General features: G+C 43.0%; 1 protein-coding gene across 1 annotated transcript; it reads left to right on the forward strand.

Annotated features, from left to right (window-relative positions):
• Positions 1-13,522: 13,522 nt before the first annotated feature.
• On the forward strand, positions 13,523-24,045 carry rgn (regucalcin). Its single transcript, XM_026194470.1, has 8 exons — positions 13,523-13,609; positions 17,381-17,570; positions 17,648-17,830; positions 17,906-18,000; positions 19,081-19,195; positions 19,271-19,402; positions 19,518-19,672; positions 23,807-24,045. Exons 2-8 carry the CDS (start codon positions 17,408-17,410, stop codon positions 23,855-23,857), a joined length of 894 nt encoding a protein of 297 aa, XP_026050255.1. The 5' UTR covers positions 13,523-13,609; positions 17,381-17,407; the 3' UTR covers positions 23,858-24,045.
• Positions 24,046-24,079: the final 34 nt, after the last annotated feature.

The raw sequence follows: 24,079 nt of genomic DNA on the forward strand, positions 1-24,079 counted from the left end.
AAAACCTTAGAAAAACCAGTCTTGAGATATTTCTTGGCCCAGTCTTGACGTTTCAGCTTGTGTGTCTTGTTCAGTGGTGGTCGTCTTTCAGCCTTTCTTACCTTGGCCATGTCTCTGAGTTTTGCACACCTTGTGCTTTTGGGCACTCCAGTGATGTTGCAGCTCTGAAATATGGCCAAACTGGTGGCAAGTGGCATCTTGGCAGCTGCACGCTTGACTTTTCTCAGTTCATGGGCAGTTATTTTGCGCCTTGGTTTTCCCACACGCTTCATGCGACCCTGTTGACTATTTTGAATGAAACGCTTGATTGTTCGATGATCACGCTTCAGAAGCTTTGCAATTTTGAGACTGCTGCATCCCTCTGCAAGATATCTCACTATTTTTGACTTTTCTGAGCCTGTCAAGTCCTTCTTTTGACCCATTTTGCCAAAGGAAAGGACATTGCCTAATAATTATGCACACCTGATATAGGGTGTTGATGTCATTAGACCACACCCCTTCTCATTACAGAGTTGCACATCACCTAATATGCTTAATTGCTAGTAGGCTTTCGAGCCTATACAGCTTGGAGTAAGACAACATGCATGAAGAGGATGATGTGGACAAAATACTCATTTGCCTAATAATTCTGCACTCCCTGTACAGTGGTTGTGAAGAGTGCATTCTTTTTCGAAATGCCACCAAAAAGGACAAACCCGAAGCAAGTGGCGACTGAAACGACCGACCTTGGCGAGGCCTCGTCTGAAAATGACGGCGCTAAAGCTTACGCGCCCGCTAGTTCTGCACACGAGGAGTACACACAAGGCAATAAACAAGTGCTGTCTGCAATTGTTACTTTGGACGCCAAGATAACTCAAATGAAAGTGGACATTTGTGATACTCTGCGCGGGGAAATTGCAACGCTGAGGGCTGAAAATGATGAGGCCATTTCAGCTTTGAGAACTGTGATGGAAAACGACAATGTCCAGCTGAAGGATTTATCAGAATCGGCTACAAGCACTTCCAACTCCGTGGTGAAATTAGAAGAAAAAGTTAAACAACTTTCTAGCAAAGTGGAACAACTGACTGAAAAATGCATTGATCTGGAAGGGCGTTCAAAGAGAATGTCATGTGACCCAGTATTCTGAGTTTCTTGGTGTTTTTTGTTATTCTTTTCAGTCTAGTTTCATTTCAGTTTATCTAGTTACTAGGGGTGCAATGATACTCGTATCGATATTGAACCGTTCGATACAGTGCTTTCGGTTCGGTACGCATACAGTATGTATCGAACAATACAAAATTTTTAATTTATTTTATCTTTCCTTCTGACGATGCTGTCTGTGTTGAGCGCGGTAGCTCGTCAACGGAGATTTGCCGTGTTGTGGCGTTAACATCATTTCAGATTAACGCTGACAGCACTACTGGGAACACAACGAATATGACTGCACATTTACTCCGACATCATCCTAGTGCAAAGACACGTGGAAGCAGACAAAAACAACAAGCACGCATGCTACAAACCATTTCTCTGTAATAAACTCTCTTTTCCAAAGATGAGTGATTCCTCAATCAGATACAGGGCTCGCAAAATCGCTAGCCCGACGTCCCGGGGCTAGCAATTTTTCCAGTCGGGCTACCAAAATCTATCTCTACCCTGCTTGTCGGGCTATCGTAGGAAGGAAAAATATATGTCAATGCTTTTGCATTCTTTCGGAAATGTAGCTGGGTAATTATGTCATTGGCATCGGTGAGCCACTGACAATATGTGACATATTGAAATCGCGTTTGAATTTGCGCTTGTTTTTTGCTTTCACTTTGCAATCGCGCGAACTGTGTATAGAGAGCGACAGCACTGATTGGTGAGTGACGATAATTTGCGCACCAATTCCTCTGACATCGTCTTATCAATCGTTAGCTTACTATGCAAACATGACAAGTGAAATCTCCCGCAGCTTAAACATGTGAGAGGTTGATCGTGCAGAGAATCGCTGAGCGTTATGTGAGTCCGTGTGTAAAAGCAGCAGGATATTTTAGTTCTGCTGAGCCAAATAAGACAGGTCAGGGTGAAGAAGTGACAGCCAAAGAAAAGCTTACCACAAAACGGAAAAGTTATGACAAATCAGACTATAAGGCAAAAAGAAAGTGCAGCTTTATGGTTTCATGGACAAAATAATTTCTCTGGCTGCAATATGATGAGCTAAATAACCAGGGCTGCACATAATTATATTTGTTTTTTGTTAAGTTGCCTAATAATTATGCACAGTAATAGTCACCTGCACACACGGATATCCCCCTAAAATAGCTAAAACTAAAAACAAACTAAAAACTACTTCCAAAAACATTCAGCTTTGATATTAATGAGTTTTTTGGGTTCATTGAGAACATGGTTGTTGTTCAATAATAAAATTATTCCTCAAAAATACAACTTGCCTAATAATTCTGCACTCCCTGTATTTAGTCTGTGTGTTTCCGCTGACTCAGTGTCAGGTTGTCTGTTTTTGTTTTTTTTGTTTTTTTTCCCAGATCGTCTGTTAACCTCACCACAGTTTTCATAGGGTTACCTCATTGTTTCACTGTGTTTCCTAGTTTACTCAGTGTTTATAGTTTTGTCATAGTTTTTTCACTGAGTGTCACATCCTTCTGTTAACACAGTGTTCATAGTCCCCTTAGTTTCCCTAGTTTCATGTTTTTCTTCTGCAATCAGCCACAGTGGCTCGCTTTATTTTTGAAACTACGTTTTGTCTCCACCATCTCTGCATCTGGGTCTACCTCATTCGTCACACCCGCGCACCCGCCGTGACAGTACGATCTGACCATGTCAGACCCAGCGGACAGTCTGGACGAGATTGGGGAGGAGCTGCAGTGGACCAGCCGGCTCATGATGCGCATCTGTGGGTGCACGGACCCCAGAGTGGTGTCCACTGGGTTGGCGGCCATAGACGCCATCCTTCAGAAGGCGCCGCAGCTCCGGCAGTTTCTCCAGCTTTTTGAGGCGTTTGACTCACTGGTCCCCCTGAAGGAGGAGCTTCGCGCCCGCGCGCTGGCTCAGAGTGTTGAACGCCGCCTCAGCACCTACGACTCCGACCCGTAAACGGTTGTCGTTGTCATCGCTGCTGCCTCGTGAGCCGGAGGCAGTCACAGTCCGGTCGTTCAGTCTGACGTCACTAGCCGTATCTGGGCCTAAACTCCGCTGCAGGTCCATATATCAAACGATCACTATGGCATTACTGAGAGTTGAAAAACTGTCTAAAGTCTTTCATCTTTAATAAAATGATCAGCGTTCTGCTCTACCAGGTGTAACAATTGAGTTTAACATCCAGGCATCCATGAAAACGGAATTTATGACATTTAACAGAGTTAGAAGTTAGCAGGAAGTTAGCTCGCTAGCTTCTATCTAAATACAATATAGTATGTCCTGACTGCGGGGTTTTGGAAACAAATTAAAACGTACAGCTCTGTTATCACTTCCAGCGTAAATGAAGACAGAAAACTAAACAGCAGTGACGTTTGTAGGGTTACTGAAGTTTGGCTAGCTTTACCCTACCGCCTACTGGTGTTGGCCAGAGGGGCTGATGGCGCAATATGGCAGCCTCGCTTCTGTCAGTCTGCCCCAGGGCAGCTGTGGCTACAACCGTAGCTTGCCTCCACCAGTGTATGAATGCGAGAGTGAATGAATAGTGGCATTGTAAAGCGCTATAATAAATCCATTATTATTATTATTATTTTTAGGGGCTTTTTGAAATTAAATAGAAGAAGATACAAAACATTAAACATGTTAACAACACAAAAGCCATATTAAACGCAGACTACTTTGGCCCGGAAGCAGGATTTGTCACGTCATCACTTAAAGACCGGATTAAACTTTCTCCGGGTGTGGGTGTCACTACCCAATCCGTACCGGAAACCCGATCGGTACCACACATGCGCAAATCTTACGTCCCTTCCTCTATTTGCCAACATTGCGACAGTTAATGTATTTGAGTGACACGGTTAGCACCCAGTTAGCTCCTAGCATTTCTCAACAGCTCTGCCTGCCCGGGACATTTAAACAATGGATAATCCGTTTACAAACATATTCATGTTTTTCTCCTCAGCAGAGAGCCTCCCCCGATTTAACAACAGCGCCGTAAAATAAGAAGAATAGCGCCTAATTACAGACTTAATAATACTAACTTAAATTAGTATATAGCAATATGTCACATGAAGATTCATCAGCCAGATTAAGTGTTTACTGACAATTGGCAGTGATAGTGGACATCTTCGCACAGACAAGCATAAACACACTTGACTATCACTAAATCAAATTAAACATGCATTTGTCATTCAGTTTACTTCAGTTTACAATACGGTTCATTCGCTCGGTCAGCAGGTGGCGGTATCCTCGTGCACTGAGGAGTAAACTGCTGTTAAATGAAACAGAAGAAGAAAAAATCTCCACATGCGCAGTAAGGATCGGGGAGTCCTGATCCGTAACTATCTTTTTATTTTTCGTTTTTGTCTACATTATATTGAAATGCTTGATTATTGCAAACATTTTAAGAGATACTTATTATTCTTAACATCTTAACAGATACTCTGACCTGTAACTATCGTAAAACGCTACTAAATAATGATTATAAAATATTAGCTCTATTGCTAGCTAGAAGAATTAAATATATTTTGGATGATATTGCAGTTGAGACACAGTCTGGATTTATGACAAACAGGCACATCTCCAATAGACTCGTCTTGGATATTCTGGACTACTCAGCATTAATATCTGATGACTCATTTATCCTAATCCTAGACTTCTATAAAGCCTTTGACTCAATTGAGCATGAATTTGTATTTCTTACACTTCAGAAATTTGGTTTTGGTGATATCTTCTGCAAAGCTATCAAAACTCTGTATTCCAATGCAAATAGTTCTATTAGAATGAAAAAGGGCACCACTTCTCGTTTTAGTCTTAATCAAGGGGTACGCCAGGGATGCCCGATTAGCCCTTATATTTTTTTTCTTTGCACCCAAATTCTTGCCTCTCATATTTCGAATAGCACTGTGAAAGGTATAAATATAGCAGACAGAGAGATTGTCATCAGTCAATTGGCAGATGATACCACAATTTTTCTTAAATATGCCAGCCAAGTGCCAATTGCTTTACATGTAATAGAGGATTTCTCAAAAGGGTCTGGATTGATGTTAAACTTAAATGTCAATTATTACCTGTCAAAGAGTGTAATGTTCAGAGTCTTTGTAATATAACAGTTAAAAATGAAGCAACATATTTAGGTCTGATTATCTGCAAAGATCAAAAAGACAGAATTTCACAAAATTTTCCCCCAATTATTAAAAAATCTCAAACCAAATTAAATCAGTGGTTGTAGAGACATTTAAGTTTAAGAGGAAGGGTATCTGAAAAGCAGAAGGTCTGTCTCGACTGACTTGTGCAGCAATTTCTCTGCATGTGGACGGCAAAACTTGTAAGGACCGAATGCTCTTCAACTTCCTCTGGAAAAATGGGACACATTACATCAGAAAAAGTGTATTGATGAATGACTATGAACACGGTGGTCTCAATATTTTGGATTTTACTACTCTAAACAATACATTTAAGATTAATTGGGTTAAACATTTTCTTAAAAATCCGGTATCCATTTGGAATTTTATTCCTCACTACATTTTCTCTAAGTTTGGTGGTCTAAGTTTTATCTTAGGTTGTGATTATAATATAGATAAGCTTCCAGAAAACCTTTCGATGTTTCACAAACAAGTTCTATTAGCTTGGTCCCTTATATATAAACACAACTTTACACCCCATACGTATTTAATTTGGAATAATAGGAACATAGTGCATAAAAATAAATCATTAATTTTTTTCTAGGTGGGTTGAGAAACAGATTGTTTTAGTAAATCAGCTGTTTAATCCTAATGGGCGGCTTATGTCTTATTCAGAATTCTTAAACACTTATAAATTTTCAGCCACACCCAAAGAATATGCCATATGTTCATCTGAACAATAGACTGGACTGGACTCATAACTCAGACGCCCTCTACAGGAAAGGGCAGAGCAGGCTGTACCTGCTGCGGAGACTCAGGTCATTTGGAGTGGAGGGCCCACTCCTGAAGACCTTCTATGACTCTGTTGTGGCTTCTGCTATTTTTTATGGCGTGGTCTGCTGGGGCGGCAGCATCTCTGCTGGGGACAGGAAGAGACTGAACAGGCTGATCCGAAGGGCCAGCTCTGTTCTAGGATGCCCTCTGGACCCAGTGGAGGTGGTGAGTGACAGGAGAACGGCGGCTAAGCTGTCATCCCTGATGGACAACATCTCCCACCCCATGCAGCAGACTGTGACAGCACTGAGCAGCTCCTTCAGTGGGAGACTGCGGCACCCACGGTGTGGGACGGAGAGATTTCGCAGGTCTTTCCTCCCCACTGCTGTCAGACTCCATAATAAAGACTTTAACTGATCAAGCACACACATCCATACATATGCAATAATACTAAGTGCAATAATCCTTTCTGTCATCGTTGTATTTTTACTCAGTTGTATATAGTATTTGTATTTGTATTCTATTTTTATCTTATTGTATATTTATTTTATTTTATTCTACTGTATATAGTATTTTATTTTATTCTATTCTGTACAGTTGTGTACTGTATTTATTCTTATTGTTTTCTAATTTTTGCCTCATAACTTTTGCACTGTCCACTTCCTGCTGTGACAAAACAAATTTCCCACGTGTGGGACTAATAAAGGTTATCTTATCTTATCTTATATTATATTATTTGATGCAATACCTACGGGTATTATAATGCTTTTTAAAGGTATTCAACCTTGTATATCATCTGTTTCTCTCCCCAACCCTGTGGATACACCCATAGGAAGAATCTGTTTAAAAAAACCATAGGACTTCCGGTCAGCATGCGACCAGAGTAGACGCAGGAACAAGCTGCTCCGGTGAACTTAACTCCACTTTGACCAGTTTCACCCCTTCAACTGCCACCTTTAAGTCGCTTACACTCGTAACTGCTTTTCTAGTGTTTTGAACACTTTTGACCCTTTCCAATGGCTGCTAAGAGTGCAAAAGCGAACAAAAAGGAGGACGCTAGCTTAACACTGGAGGCTATCACCACGCTGCTCCAGCAGCACCGAGATGAGTTGGCATCTGAATTTAAGACCTCATTTAATGCCCTCGATTCGAAGCTGGACCAGGTACGACAAGCCCAAGAGGAACAGGCCGAGAGAGTTTCATCCTTGGAGCTTGCAACTGAAGACCTGAGCCAACGTGTCGCTGACCTTGAAAACACGTGTGCCGCTCTTCGCGAAGACAACAACCAGCTAAAGAACAAAGTCACTGACCTGGAGAGCCGTAGCAGGCGTCAGAACATCCGCGTCCTTGGACTGCCTGAAGACACTGAAAGTGGGCGCCCCACTCACTTCTTTTCTAACCTTCTCTGTGAGTTATTGGGCAAAGAAATACTTCAGTCTCCACCGGAGCTCGATAGAGCGCACCGCTCCCTCGCAGCGAAGCCGCCCGTGGGACGCCCACCTTGATCTGCACCGATACCAGATCAAGGACCTCATCATCCGAGAAGCTAGGAGGAGAGGGAAATTCGACTACCGAGGCGTGCCTATCCGAATTGTGGAAGACTACAGCCCCGAGGTCCTCAATCAGCGGACGCAGTACAAGGACATTATGTCGGAGCTCTACGGGCGAGGCCTGAGGCCGGCTCTCCTCTTCCCAGCACGGCTTCGCATAACGCAGGCCAGCGGCGCCAGAAAGTTTTTCAGCTCCGTGGACCAGGCTCAACAGTACATTGAGAGGCTCCCAAAGGCTCCGGAAGCCCCGTGAAGAATTATTACTGATAAAACAATGGCACCAAATGCAGGTACCAAACATTCCATATAGGTATGGAGGCGCAGTCGGGATCCACGTAAGACGTTGCTTCTCCCCTCCGAGTGTAGCGATGTAGTCTGAGTGCTATAGCACTGAAATGCTGATTATTACTTTAATTTAACTCGATAATCTTATTTTGTTTTCTTTGTTAAATAAGGAGACAACCTCATTGACTTCTACCCGTTGGCTAATGACGTAATACCTGTTGCACGGAGACGGGGAGTTCTGTTATCTACTCGTAGCCTTCTGTCTGTTCTTATTCAATAATTCAGTTATACCGGTAGTACTTATTGAACTACATCATCTTTTTGTGTTTGGTTGTTTGTTTACATACTTGGACTCTGCTTTGAAACACTCCAGCAATTACATTTGGACTTGGTGGCTGATACAGTTCAGAAACTTAACAGTATTATACGGGGTTTCAGCTTACTATGCTATGGCCACCGGAGCAGTGGTTCGACTGCTTCAATACCTAGGTTATTGGTATCATAGACAGGAGGAGTAACACTCTAAATATGTTAAGTTTGAAGAGCTCGCTGCTTGTTCTTGTTCTTTTTTTTAGCAGCCATTTTCTGTTGTGGGGAGGGCTTGGGGAGGGTAAGAGTCACTGCTTTGAACCTCATACACTGTTCTTTTTTTTAACCTGTTCTGAACTAATTTCCACCCACTGTAAAGTTATTCTGTTCTTATCATCTAAGGCCAGTGTGCATAGTTTCTTTGCTCTACAAATCAGATGAGTCTGCAATTGAAGTTTCTAAGCTGGAATGTTAAAGGTCTAAATCATCCAGTCAAGAGAAGGAGGGTTTGGTCACATGTTAAACACCATAACACTGACGTGGGTCTCCTGCAGGAAAGCCACGTCAGGGCCTCTGATAATGTCCGTCTCTTCTCCCGTTGGAGGGGCCAGTGTTTTCACTCACTTTTCCAAGCTAGGGCACGTGGGGTCTCTATATTGGTCAGGCAGAACATTCCCTTTGAGGCCCACAATGTCATAGCAGACAAATATGGTAGATATGTCATAGTCAGTGGGAAACTGTATAACAGTCTTGTTGCTCTAGTAAATGTGTATGCTCCTAATACAGATGACGAGAATTTCTTTAAACAACTATTCTCCTCTTTGCCTGACTTAAATGTCTACTCTCTTTTTCTGGGGGGTGACTTTAACTGCTGGTTAGACCCAGCCCTGGATCGCTCATCCACTAAGAGCAATGTTTTAAGCAAATCTGCATCTGTCATTCATGCCTTTCTATCAGAATATGGAGTGTGTGATGTTTGGCGTACTCTAAATCCTCATAAAAGAGATTACTCCTATTTTTCACATGTGCCCCATACATATTCAAGAATTGATTACTTTATCATTGACACTAATTGTCTGCAGCAGGTCCACTCCTGTGCCTACCATAGCATAGTTATTTCAGATCACGCCCCTCTTACTTTGTCTCTGTCTCTTCCACATCCTCCTGTTAAAGCTGCACAATGGCGTTTCAACTCGACCCTCCTGTCGGATGAAAATTTTGTAAAGTTTATCCAGGATGAGATACGTTTTTACTTTGCCACCAACTCTTCCCCAGAGACTTCCCGCCTTGTCGTATGGGATGCCTTTAAGGCGTATATCAGAGGCCAGATTATTGCTTATTCGGCAAGAATCAAAAAACAGTCCATCCATGAAAGGAACAAGTTAATGCAACAAATTAAGGAGACTGATGAACAGTATGCTCTTAAACAGAGTCATGAAATATTTAAAAAGCGTGTAGAACTTAAAACAAGACTTGACCTACTCACAACGTACTCGACTGAACGTTTACTCTTACATGACAAATCCAAATTTTATATGCATGGTGACAAACCTGATAAATTACTGGCGAGCCTTCTAAAAGGTTCTCGGGCAAGGCAAAGTATTCTTAAAATTCGACAACAAGATGGCAACATAGTCACAGATCATGAAAAAATCAATGAAGTGTTCAGGGATTTTTACTCACAGCTTTACACCTCAGAGTCCCAAACTGACTGTAATGCAATTAATGAGTTTTTAGCTAAACTTAACATTCCTGAAATTCCAACAGAACTTAAAACAAGGCTGGATGAACCCATCTCCCAGTTAGAAGTTTCCTTGGCTATAGCTTCGATGCATTCTGGTAAGTGTCCAGGTCCGGATGGCTTTCCGTCAGAATTTTTCAAACACTTCTCTTCATTACTGTCCACGCAGCTTAGTGCAACCCTCACGGACTGCAAGGAACAAGGATCTCTTCCTCAATCATTCTATGAAGCCTGTATTACACTTATTAAAAAGAAAGGAAAAGATCCGTTGGAATGTGCCTCCTATAGACCCATTTCTCTACTGAACACAGACGCTAAAATATTAGCCAAGATACTTGCCCGTAGACTAGAAATAGTTCTTCCAAAAATTATTTCGAAAGACCAGACAGGCTTCATTAAAGGTCGTCATTCATATTTTAACATAAGGAGGCTATTTAACATAGTCTACTCCAGCTCTACAGACTCTGATGAATGTGTGGTCTTGCTTGATGCTGAAAAGGCCTTTGATCGAGTTGAGTTTGATTATCTCTTTGCAGTCCTTGAAAGATTTGGCTTTGGAGCGAAATTTACTTCATGGATCAAATTACTCTATTCTCAACCATCTGCTACAATACGAACTAACCTCCAATTGTCAAAACCCTTCAAACTTCACAGAGGCACACGCCAGGGATGTCCTCTCAGCCCCCTGCTTTTTGATCTGGCCATAGAACCCCTTGCCATTGCGTTCCGCAGTTGCAAAGAGGTACACGGCATTTGGAGAAACGATACAGAACATAAGGTCTCGCTCTATGCAGATGATCTCCTGCTCTTTATTTCTAAGCCCTTAGCCTCACTACCATCTGCATTGAATCTGCTTAGTCAATTTGGTCAGATTTCAGGGTATAAACTGAACCTTAATAAAAGTGAGCTCTTCCCGCTGAGTAGCAAAGCCAGTATGTTAGACTTCACCTGCTTGCCCTTCAGAGTTGAAATGACAAAAATTACATATTTGGGAATCACAGTGACAAAAAAACATAAAAACCTTTTCACAGAAAATGTGAGTGCTTTGCTGAACCAAGTGAAGCGGTCCCTTACCCACTGGACACCACTCTCTATGTCTCTGGTAGGACGTATCAATTCAATTAAAATGACCATTCTACCCAAATTTCTATACCTTTTCCAGGCCATACCCATTTTCATTCCCAACACTTTTTTCAATAAGCTGGACTCTGTCATCTCATCTTATCTATGGCAGGGTAAACGCCCAAGGCTCAATAAGATGCATCTTCAAAAATCTAAAATTGAGGGTGGGTTTGCACTTCCCAACTTTCGTCTTTATTATTGGGCTGCTAACATACGATGTTTGGTGTTTTGGTATTTTTACCATAATCGGAGTGGTTGTCCTGACTGGGTCACTATGGAATTGCATAGTGACAACAGTATATCCTTACCAGCTGCACTTTGTTCTCCACTCCCATCCTCTTCATTCAACTTCATTCCCAACCCTGTAGTGGTGCACTCATTAAAAATATGGGGCCAGTTTAGGAAATATTTTAAACTTTGTGACTTCTCCCTCCTCAGCCCCATTGCATCTAACCATTTCTTTAAACCTTCTACCCAGGACAGTGGGTTTGCGGAATGGCACAGAAGTGGAATAACTTGCTTTAAGGACCTATTCATAGCCAACAAACTAGCATCATTTGAACAACTTGCTAATAAATATATTCTTCCACCATCACACTTTTTCAGATACTTGCAAGTCAGGCACTTTATTTGTTCCCAGATTTCAGGCTCAAGCCCTCCACCAGAGCCTACACTACTAGAAACTATTCTACAACTCAATCCAACCAATAGAGGGCTGATTTCCTTGCTTTACAATAAAATGTTAAATTTGACACATACCTCTTCATCCAAGCTCAAGACACTGTGGGAAGAGGACTTAAACATGACAATCTCTGATGAAACATGGGCCTCTATACTCAAACATGTCAACACTACATCACTATGTGCCCGCCATTGTTTAATCCAGTTCAAAGTGGTGCATAGAGCCCATTTCTCAAAATCCAGATTATCCCGTATCTACCCTGAAATCACTCCATACTGTGACAGATGCAAAACTGCTGAAGCCTCACTGGTCCACATGTACTGGTTTTGTCCCAATCTCACTCAGTTCTGGTCAGAGGTTTTTCGTACCCTGTCCGGAATTCTCAGTGTGACGCTGGCCCCCGGCCCCCTTCTTGCTCTGTTTGGCATCAGTGGGAATGAGGTGCTTCTACCGGCCTCTAAAAAACAGGCATTATCATTCTGTTCCCTGTTGGCCAGAAGGGCAATCCTACTGAGGTGGCGGGACGCTGCCCCTCTCACTCACAAACAGTGGTTATATGACCTCATGGCCTGTCTAAAACTGGAAAAGATAAGACACTCACTTCAGAACTCCACTGGGAAATTTCAAGACATGTGGGGACCCTTTCTTGATGCTTTTCAAAATCTATAAGAATTTTTCAGCGAACTCTTAAGTCAGGTGTGGAAATACAGTGTGCGAGTGCAGGCAGTGACCTGGGTGGGAATGAATGGGATTGTTTTGCAGGGATTATGTTACTTTGGGATATATTATACATTTGTTTATATTATTATTTTTTTCTCTTTCTTTCCCTTTTTCCTTTTTTTTCTCTTTCTTTTATTTCACAGCCGAAGATACATTTTTGGACTCATTTCACAGCTTAAATGTACTACTTAACCTCAATGTACAGATCATCTGTAATCCTTCTCTTTTCTTTCTGTCTATATGTATAATATATATGTTGATGTTTATGTGTACAAAAGGAAACCTCTTAATAAAAAAGACATTGTTTAAAAAAAAACAAAACCATAGTAAAGGTAATAAAATAAGATTAGTCCCACGAGTGGGAAATTTCATGTTAAGGCTGCCGACCTATTGCACGCAATGGCGGCGCCAATAAGAATATCCGTGCTTTGTTCCAGACAGAATCTCTAACTGTTCTCCTTTGTCAGTGACATTAACTGGAAAAGACTATGGACAATTCCTAACAAGTATCTGGTAACGAATAAAGTAAAAGAAGTTTCCTTTAAAATACTGCATAAATTTTATCCTGCTAATCATTATATGACAAACTTCAAAAGGGACATAAATGTGAGCTGTGGATTTTGTGGAAGCCATCCTGAGACTGTGCAGCACCTCTTCTGGATCTGTTCATGCACTAGAACATTTTGGAAAGACTTCAGTAGATTCATTGCTGGACATCTCTATAAAGACTTTACTGTGAAACGGGAAAATGTTGTGTATTGTTTCTTTTGAAGGCAAAAAAAAAGATGATGTTTACTTTATAATAAACTTGTTAGTTATCTTAGCTAAATTTTATTTTCACAAATGCAAATACAGTAACCAAAAGGCTAGTTTTAAACATTACTATAATGATGTTTTATGTTACATAAAATTGATTCATGGATCACTTAACAAAAAGGCTATGAAAACTATTACTATTTGTAGTAATTACAAATTATTTGAATGTTTGTAATTCTTTGTGTTACACCCCCTGGCATATGTTAATTTTGTTCTGGTTGTATACATGTTCTGTATACTGTTTCTCAATAAAGTTTTAAAAAAAAAGATCGGGTAGCGACAGGGGTGCTCCGCTGGGAGGGGCGGAGCTGCGAGACTGGGTCAGTGTGCACACACAGAGAGCACTTCAGAGTACTGCGTCTGGTACTGCAGCAGGTAAGTGGGTGCCGGTTCAGTTGTGTTTATGTGTACTGAGTACATAGTAGCGCTCCAGAAAGCTACAAACTTAACTTCTTTACACCGAACCAAACTCCGTCTAAAAATGTGCTGATTTTTAGTGTCGCATGCTTTTCCGGAGGCTAGCGAGGTAAAAGTTTGGTGTTTCCGGATGAAAGCGAATCTGCTTTTAATTCGGCATTAGTGTTTGCTCCAAACTTCACGGGACTCCGTGAGAATCTGAATTTTGGCTTGCCAGGGCTCAGTTCCTCACTGTAACACGGTCGTTCACCTCAATGAAGACGTGCACGAGCCGTGCGGGGCAGGGGCGGATCTAGAGAAATTTTCTTAGGGTGGCATGAGGGTGGCAAAGAAATCAAATGGGGTGGCAAAATCAAAGCCTTTTTTTTTTTCAAACACATATGCAGGTGGTTACATATGGTTAGTTTTGATTATATGTACTGTATAGCCTGTATAATAAATAAGTATGTAGCCCAATAAGTATAAAATCCTGAAAGCTACACAACATGAGGCGGTCTATTTACAAACACAGGTCTAACTTGAGTTTCACTGTTTTTTGTTAGAAAACAGTCACATTGTTACAGCTTAAATTACACAAAATGTCAGAAATCTGCACCGTCATGAACAAACATGTAAACCTAATTTTTCATGATTTGTTGGATTAACTCACTGAGGTCTGAAATACAACCGGCGATTTTGACTCCTTTTGAGTTTACGTTTGTATTTTTTTCCCCTTGCCTTGTTTGGTATCTTTTCAGCTCAACTGAATTTAGTTGTTTTTTTCACTGACATACTGCATTAGTGTTACTGATCTGAAATCACACAAAGAACTTAAGATCCTAGTAGTATTTTTTTTACTGTAAAAAAACCCACAGACATGTTGAGTAAATTTTTATAACTTGAAATGCAAATATAAATTGTACATTTTGTAAACATAAACAACTATTTATCTAAAAATGCAGCCAATACACCTGCCGTTTTTTTTTTCATTTTGTATAACCATTTAAAAATCTTACTAAAACTAAAATGAGAGAACAATCAGGTGTTGCAATAAGATGCCCCACAAATGATGTGTGTCAGTAAAAACAGGAGAACAGCACAGGGAGAAACCTGCAGGCCTGACAACAGCAGGTGTATCACTCCGCTGGTTTTCTACTTAGTGACAGTGTTTACATTGCAAATGTGCCTTTGTGACATTCATTAGTGCCCTCACTGACACATAAAACAAAACAACGACTACACAACACACTAAGTATACACTCCACACTAAATGTCACAAATCTCCCACATCTAAAAACTCTCTCTCTCGCTCTGTCTCGCTGCCGTTACCGTCGCTCCTAAAACTTTTCCCTCTTCCTAAAACACCAAATCACACATGTTGACTTTTTTTAAATTGGCCGACATGGTACTTTTTCCACCGATAGGAGAGAGGTGGCTTTTCTTCCTTTCTTTACTGTTTTCGTGCTGTCCTTACAAAACGCTTAAAACACACACACACAAAAACGTGACAACAGTATTTAGAAAAAAGCGTGGCTTATATATATTATCATAACTCTGGATTTACTGGCCTGTAATTAAAATGTAAAAACTTTGAAGTCCGAATTTTCAATGTGGCTGAAACAGAGACTCAGCGTGGCTGCAGCTTGTTGCTGTGTCAGCTTACATCAGTCATGTGATTTGGAGGTGCAGCGTGTCCGTGGACCACAGAGGGTTAACAACACTCACCTTCCATTTCCACAGTGTAACATCCACCCACCTGTGTAAAAAGCGAAATTCCCATGGTGTTGTTCAGAATGTGCTCTGGCACAATCATAAGCATCGCTTGCTACTGAAAACAAGAAAAAAGCCGGTCCTGCTATGGGCTGAACCATTTGTTACTGGTGAGGGGGGTTTATATTCAGTTTTAGCATTTATAGTCACTGTTGACTGTAACTACGCTCAAACTGTTAATGCTATCTTATTTTAGTAAACAACACTGTCATATCCAAAACTGGGGTGGCAGGGGATCATTTTAGGGTGGCACTTGCCACCCCATGCCACCCTTCTAGATCCACCCCTGGTGCGGGGACGAGCGACGTCAAATTCACGTAGTTCACCTGTAGTTGATGAGACAGGTGAGGCCGACACGTACAAAGACACAGAAGGCGGAAGCAGCGTGTTGGTCCTGCAGGACTCTGCAGTCTTTAAACTTTTTTTATTCTGCATGTGCGCACGCGCGTGGTTGCTGGATGGTCAAAGTTAAAGACTGTGTCCTCCCTCCGCTGAACTGTGCGATCCTCACGCACGTGTCACTGCCGTGGCAGATGTTTAATGATCGGATCCAGAGCAGTCTGTGCACCTGGAGCATGATGAGGAGGACACGGAGCCATGAAACTTGAGGAGGTTCCCCTCATGTGTGGAGGCGCAGCCGTCACGGCACACTCCTGCTGGGACACCACAGAACAGATGAAAAGTGTTGAGGTCACAGTGGGCTGTCCTAGTTTGGGGCATGTCCCTGCTGTCCTCCTGCACCTTCACCTGTCTCTGTGAGCGTCTGTTGTTATGCCTGAACCTGTGAGGTTTTATGGGACATCAAAGTGACGACCAGAATGCTATCAGGCTCATCAGACTCCTGCTGATTTGTTGTGGGGTAATAAAGACAGCAGTTTTCAGTTTTATTTGTCATATGCAAGTTAGCACAGGGTCAACATTGCAATGAAATGTATTTGATGAGCAGAAGACAGTCACTCAGCAGAATGGTACAGTGGAAAAAATAGTAAAGAGCAAAATGTTAATAAAATATAGTAAAAGAAAAAAGATTAACAGTTAACAGACTAAATATATATATGTATATATAAATATATGTACACTAGTGATTGAATAAAGAAAATCTTATATAGGAATGTGAGGGGGGGGGGGCAAATGGGATATTGCACAGTGGCAGGAATGAGCAGCAGTACAGACTGAACAGTACAATAAATTTTTGCATTTAATACAGTATTGCACTTTTTTTTTCTCTTAATATAAATACCAATAAAGTGGAGTGACCAGGGAACCAGCAGCTCTTTAAAGTGTCTGAGAGATGAAAGAAAGCTGACTCACTCAGTTTAATGTTTAACTCACCAGTTAGTTAATAATCAATCAACAGATCAATATAAAAAAAACTGCATGTCATGTAGGCTGCATGTTACATAAGACTGCGTGATGCAGTACTCCTTTCTGAACATGAGTAGTACTACTTTATGTAAGACCGCAGTACCTCCCAGCACAGAGCTCATGGTCGGGGTCATTGTCGGGGTAACGGCTGTCCTGTGGGCACATTTCCATTTCCACAGTGTCAATCTGGACTGTACAACTCATAAGGTCAATGTTTGTGTTTCGCCTGTTGCCCTCATGTTTATGACATCACCAGGTGTGTTAATGACATCAGAAAGTTTTTTATTCTGGGATCAGGGTCTAGCCCGACTCGCCGTCAGGAGAACTTCCTGTTGTTATGAGTGGAGGTCACGAAGGTCGTGTCAGCGTCACGCTGTTGTCCAGGTGACCGTTATACTTCGCCCACGTTCCTCTGAGCAGTACAGGGAATGTCCCATCAGACCTGTTTCACCAATCAACAAGACACCTGCTCAGCTGCTCATTCATAAGGCGATTAGTTGATTCTCCTAGCAGCTGATTGGTGATTCACTAACACAGTACAGGTACATGTAGTACAGGTGAGTTCAGTACATAATTTGATTTAAAACAACTGACCTGCTGTTTCCATGGCTACAGTGTCCTGCTCTGTGATTGGCCCCAAAGATGTCGTCAGTGAAGGTGCACCCCATAGTGAAATCAACCGCTCTGATTGGTGAAGGGCCGGTGTGGGAGGAGTCAGAGCAGACCCTGCTGTTTGTTGACATCATAGGGCAGAAAATCCACCGATGGAGTCCTGCGACCAATCGCATCCAGTCTGTGGAGACAGGTGGGCCAATCAGCATTTTCACCTGTCTGACGCTTACCTGAATGTTGACCATGTCTCACCTGTCCTTCTCCCCTCAGCTGACACAGTGGGCTTCGCGGTTCCTCGCAGGTCGGGCGGGTACGTTGCAGGTGTGGGTCGCAACATTGTGGCTGTTGATTGGCAGACGCACAAGGTGACATCACTGGTGGAGGTCGATGAAGACAAACCGAACAACCGCCTGAATGATGGGAAGGCTGATCCGAGTGGACGACTGCTAACGGGTCAGTCTGCACACCTGGTTACTGTCTTACCTGCCTGTCTCTCTGTTGCTATGGTAACAGTGGGATGTGTTTTAGGTACGATGTTAAAAGATTACCCGTCCGGGGAAAGGAAACAAGGAGCTCTGTTCTCTGTAGCCCCTGACCTCACTGTGACCAAACACCTGAGCCAGGTAACTTAACCTGCCTGTGATACTGACTAAGATAATCCTGTTGGTGTTCTTAATCAAGTGGCTGTATTAGGGCTGTTCGATATAACGATATATATCGGATGACGATATAAAGACATCTATCATTTCATATTACGCTATTGTTTGTTTCGTGGTGTCATAAAATAAACTGTTTACGGCAATATTTATTCATGGTTTTGATGGTCACTGTAGTTATTATTAATTTCTTAAAGTTCTCTCTTTCTCTTATATTTAATATAACCACACTACGGACGGACAAGCGCCTGTTTTTACGTGTTGTCGTTAGCAACAACGACGGTAAAACCATCGCGTGGCTCCGCTGTCCGCTTGTTTGTTTTCCACGTAAACCTTTCACAATAAAGCTCAAGATCCTGTTGAGACTTTTCAAAATAAACTGAATCACGTGAAAGATGCAGAGAGTTTACGGATGAGAAGAAAAAAAAAGAGCCGTCAGGTGCTAAAAAATAAACCTTAGACTCAAACTTTGAAAGAAAATGGTGGCCGTTACAACTATCCATCCATCCATCCATCCATCCATTCGCTTCCGCTTATCCTTTTCAGGGTCGCGGGGGGCGCTGGAGCCTATCCCAGCTGTCATAGGGCGAAAGGCGGGGTACACCCTGGACAGGTCGCCAGTCTGTCGCAGGGCCAACACACAGGGACAGACAACCATTCACACTCGCATTCACACCGCCGTTACAACTAATGTCTAAAAATGTATAGTTTCATGCATCAGTAAAAGCACTCGAATCCAGGTAAAGGACGCCCAGCTGGAAAAACTTCACACAAGTCGAGCTGCCCGAGATTCACAGAATTTACAGAAAATATTACATTTTTGTGATTTATATCGTTGTCAGGACGATAAATGTCTTATATCGGGATATGAGATTTTGGTCATATCGCACAGCCCTAGGCTGTATTAATGACATCAGCCAGGTTGGCAGCTCATTAAACAAGACAGTCAATGAGCCGTTGATACCTGACCATGTAAAATAAATGTACAGTCTCACTGTACCTGTCTGTCTCACCCGTACCTGTCTGGCTCACCTGTCTGCCTCTCAGGTGGACATCTCTAATGGGATGGACTGGTCTGAGGATCAGAAGACGTTTTTCTACATCGACAGTTTGGCTCTGACTGTCGACGCCTTTGACCACGACCCCAGCACTGGACACATTGGTACCTGTGTACTTATGCTGCACATTGTGTGTGCTTATGGTGTAGTACATCTGTATTTATAGCCGTGTTTCCTAGGTAATCGCCGTGTGGTATGCCACATTCAGGAGGGGGAAGGGATTCCCGATGGGATGACTCTTGATGCTGAAGGTCGTCTGTGGGTGGCCTGTTACGACGGAGGGCGGGTCATCAACATCGACCCTGCTACTGGTTAGTTCTGGTTCTGATGATTAGTTCTGGTTTCTGCCGATTCTGGGTGTTTCTGTAAGTGCGGTCATTTTAAAGTGGTGGTGATGATGATGATGTACCTGTCATACACTCACAGGTGTGCGGCTGAAGACGATCTCTCTGCCGGTGACGAAGACCACCTCGTGTTGTTTCGGAGGTCCAGACTACTCTGAGCTCTACGTGACCTCGGCCAGTCTTGGCCTCAACCAGTCTGAGAGCAAACAGCAGCCCCTGGCTGGAAGCACCTTCAGGGTGAGTTGGCAGCTCATGTGTTCCCTTTTAATAAACTTTTGACACTTGACTGTGAGAAGATGATGAAACACAAAGAGCTCTCAGACTGTTTACAGTAGATGGACGTACTCAACTTTTATGTCACTGACCCAAACTGGAGCTCAGACTTCTTGGGTCATGTGTAATATTGTAAGGTAAAGACCCTGCAATAATACAGAGATATCCCAACAATCAGACAACCCCCTACAAGCAAGCACTTTGGCGACAGTGGGAAGGAAAAACTCCCTTTTAACAGGAAGAAACCTCCAGCAGAACCAGGCTCAGGGAGGGGCGGGGCCATCTGCTGCGACTGGTTGGGGTGAGAGAAGGAAGACAGGATAAAGACATGCTGTGGAAGAGAGACAGAGATTAATAACAAGTACGATTCAATGCAGAGAGGTCTGTTAATACATAGGGAAAGGAAAAACTCAATGCATCATGGGAATCCCCCGGCAGCCTACGTCTATTGCAGCATAACTAAGGGAGGATTCAGGGTCACCTGGTCCAGCCCTAACTATATGCTTTAGCAAAAAGGAAAGTTTGAAGCCTAATCTTGAAAGTAGAGATAGTGTCTGTCTCCTGAATCCAAACTGGAAGCTGGTTCCACAGAAGAGGGGCCTGAAAACTGAAGGCTCTGCCTCCCATTCTACTTTTAAATACTCTAGGAACAGCAAGTAGGCCTGCAGAGCGAGAGCGAAGTGCTCTAATAGGGTGATATGGTACTACAAGGTCATTAAGATAAGATGGGGCCTGATTATTTAAGACCTTGTATGTGAGGAGCAGGATTTTTGAATTCAATTCTGGATTTAACAGGAAGCCAATGAAGGGAAGCCAAAACAGGAGAAATCTGCTCTCTCTTTCTAGTCCCTGTCAGGACTCTTGCTGCAGCATTTTGGATTAACTCAAGGCTTTTCAGGGAGTTTTTAGGACTTCCTGATAATAATGAATTACAGTCGTCCAGCCTGGAAGTAATAAATGCATGAACTAGTTTTTCAGCGTCACTCTGAGACAGGATATTTCTAACTTTAGAGATGTTGCACAAATGGAAGAACTCAGTCTTACATATTTGTTTAATAGGTGCATTGAAGGACTTGTCCTGGTCAAAAATCAGAATCAGAAAGGGTTTTATTGCCAAATGTTGAGCGGGTTTACAACATTAGGAAATTGCTGCGGTGCTTCAGTGCAAACATACTGTTATAAATTAAGCTTAAATAGACATGAAAATAAAAATGAGAATAAGAATTAAAAGTGCTAAGTAGATAGATATATACATGATATATACATGAGTGCAGGTGGTGATCAGTGCCAAACATGGAATGATGCAGTGAACACAGCGTAGGGTCATGTGTTAGTGGTGGGAACAGTTATACGGTTATTGTTCATGTGTTCAACAGCAGAGGGGAAGAAACTGTTCTTATGGCGAGAGGTTCTGGTGCGAATGGACCGGAGCCTCCTGCCTGAGGGGAGCAGGTCAAACAGACTGTGTCCAGGGTGAGAAGGGTCAGCTGAGATCCGAGCTGCATGCCCCAGTGTCCTGGAGGTGTACAGGTCCTGCAGAGATAGGAGTCTGCAGCCAATCACCTTCTCAGCAGAGCGCACAACACGCTGCAGTCTCTGTTTGTCCCTGATAGTGGCTCCAGCGTACCACACGGTGATGGAGGAGGTGAGGATGGACTCGATGATTGCAGTGTAGAATTGCATCATCGTCCGTGTTGGCAGGTTGAATTTCTTCAGCTGCCTCAGGAAGTACATCCTCTGCTGGGCTTTCTTAATGACGGAGGTGATGGTGGGCTCCCACTTCAGGTCCTGGGTGATGGTGGTACCCAGGAAGCGGAATGAGTCCACAGAGGTGATGGGGGTGTCAGTCAGGATGATGGGGGGGAGTGGAGCTGTGTGCTTCCTGAAGTCCACAATAATCTCCACTGTCTTCTGGGCATTCAGCACCAGGTTGTTGTGGCTGCACCAGGACACCAGACGCTCAACCTCCCTCCTGTAGGCAGACTCATCCCCGTCCGAGATGAGTCCAATAACGGTGGTGTCATCTGCAAACTTGATTATCTTGACAGACTGGTGGGTGGAGGTGCAGCAGTTAGTATACAGGGAGAAGAGCAGGGGAGAAATGTCTGTGAAGGTTCTCAGTCATCCAGGTCATCGTAGTCAAAGGAGCTTGCAAAGAAAAGCGTCTGGACTTCTTTAAGTTGCTTGAAGACGTTTCACCTCTCATCCGAGAAGCTTCTTCAGTTCTAAGGTCAAATGGTGGAGAGTCCCAGATATAAACCTAGTGGGAGTGTCCCCCCCACAGAGGGACAAAAGGACCCCCTGATGATCCTCTAATCGCCTGAGCCAAGGTGGGAAACTGGGCATGGGTCCCAATCAGCCAGAGTTTCGGGTGTGTTCATTGTGAAACCTGGCCCCACCTTATCATGCGAATTCCTGAGGTCAGATGGCCCAGGATGTGAGTGGGCGTTAAGGCGTCTGGGAAGGGATCTCAAAACTGGATTATAGATGGCAGAGAGTTGGTGTCGTAAACCCCCGCCTCTGTTCAAAGATGGTCGCTCACAGTGGACATAGATGGCTTCTTTCACTCCTCTTTCAAACCATCTGTCCTCTCTGTCCAAAGTGTGAACATTGGCATCCTCGAAAGAGTGACCTTTATCCTTAAGATGCAGATGGACTGCTGAGTCTTGTGCTGTGGAGGTGGCTCTTCTGTGTTGTGCCATGCGCTTGTGAAGTGGCTGTTTGGTCTCTCCAATGTAGAGGTCTGAGCATTCCTCGCTGCACTGTACAGCATACACCACATTGTTAAGTTTGTGTTTTGGCGTTTTGTCTTTCGGGTGAACCAGTTTCTGTCTGAGCGTGTTGCTGGGTCTGAAATACACTGGGATGTCATGCTTGGAGAAAACTCTCCTGAGTTTCTCTGATACGCCGGCTACATAGGGGATGACAATGTTGTTGCGTCTGTCCTCCCTCGCTGGTGTCTGGTCTTCTTTTCTGTGCCTCTTTGCTGACTTTAAGAACGCCCATTTAGGATAGCCGCACGTTTTGAATGCTTCCTTTACATTTGTGTGTTCCTTCTTTTTCCCTTCAGGCTTAGAGGGAACATATTCTGCCCGGTGGTGTAGGGTCCTGATTACTCCAAGTTTGTGTTCCAAAGGGTGATGGGAGTCAAAGAGGAGGTACTGGTCCGTGTGTGTGGGCTTCCGGTAAACTTCGATGTTGAGTTTGCCGTTCTCTTCAATGTGCACAGCGCAGTCCAGGAAAGGCAAACAGTCGTCCTTTGTGCCTTCCCTGGTGAACTTGATGTTCTTATCCACAGCGTTAATGTGCGCAGTGAAGGATTCCACTTCTTGTGTCTTGATTTTGACCCAGGTGTCGTCCACATATCTGTACCAGTGGCTGGGTACTCTTCCTTTGAAAGAGCCAAGAGCCATTCCTGCGGTTTAACTCATTGGTGTGTGTTATCTGGCTTCATGGACAGATAGAGCTGGGTGTCATCTGCATAGCAGTGAAAATGCATGCTACGTATACTAATAGTTGGCTCAACAGTGCTCTGACTGTTTGTCAGCCTGGCTACAGAGCTGAAGAGAAACCTGGGGTTCTTATTTTCTTCAATCAGTGACGAATAGTAAGATGTTCTGGCTTTGCAGAGGGTTAGTGGTTAGGGTTAGGGGTTATGTCTCTAGGGGCCACCGCATATATTTATATGTAAACATATAAATAAATCCACTTTTTTTTTTACATTAGTAATTTATTTTGTGCATAATTTTATATTGTTGTTGATAATAAATTAATTAAAATGGTAAATGGCCTGCATTTGTATAGCGCTTTTCTAGTCCCTAAGGACCCCAAAGCGCTTCACACTCTTCACACTACATTCAGTCATTCACCCATTCACACACACATTCACACACTAATTAAAGCAACAAAACAACCTGAAGAGCTGGTTGGGAGCCGAGAGAGCCGGCTGTTTTTAGTGAGCCGAGCCGAAAGAGCCGGTTCTCCAAAAAGAGCCGGAATTCCCATCACTACTGCCCTGACTCGTGTGTGTGTGTGTGTGTGTGTGTGTGTGTGTGTGTGTGTGTGTGTGTGTGTGTGTGTGCGCGCGCGCATGCACAGGTCACAGGACTCGGGGTCAAAGGTCGACCTTCATACGCTTTCTCCGGATGAACTTCAGGAGAAGACCTGATCCATCAGTGACCTCTAACAGCCAATCACAGCACAGATCAACATGATGAACTAATCAACATGTTTACTGATTACTTGTCAATCAATCAGTGTACTGATACATGATTAACAATCATCAATAACACAGATTAATGATGCTTTGTGTTGGAAATAAAACCTGAGTGACAGAGGGATTGTGGGTAATGTAGTGTCAAACAGAACACA

This window comes from Astatotilapia calliptera, chromosome 15, assembly GCF_900246225.1.
Source record: "Astatotilapia calliptera chromosome 15, fAstCal1.2, whole genome shotgun sequence".
In the NCBI taxonomy this organism is placed as follows: Eukaryota; Metazoa; Chordata; class Actinopteri; order Cichliformes; family Cichlidae; genus Astatotilapia; species Astatotilapia calliptera.

What these genes read in the sequence shown, in the direction of transcription:
- rgn (XM_026194470.1), top strand. Translation starts at nt 17,408, where the DNA reads ATGTCGTCAGTGAAGGTGCACCCCATAGTGAAATCAACCGCTCTGATT. An exon ending in GAGTGGACGACTGCTAACGG is followed by an intron (nt 17,831 to 17,905) that starts GTCAGTCTGCAC and finishes GATGTGTTTTAG; the next exon opens with GTACGATGTTAAAAGATTAC. An exon ending in CCCCAGCACTGGACACATTG is followed by an intron (nt 19,196 to 19,270) that starts GTACCTGTGTAC and finishes CGTGTTTCCTAG; the next exon opens with GTAATCGCCGTGTGGTATGC.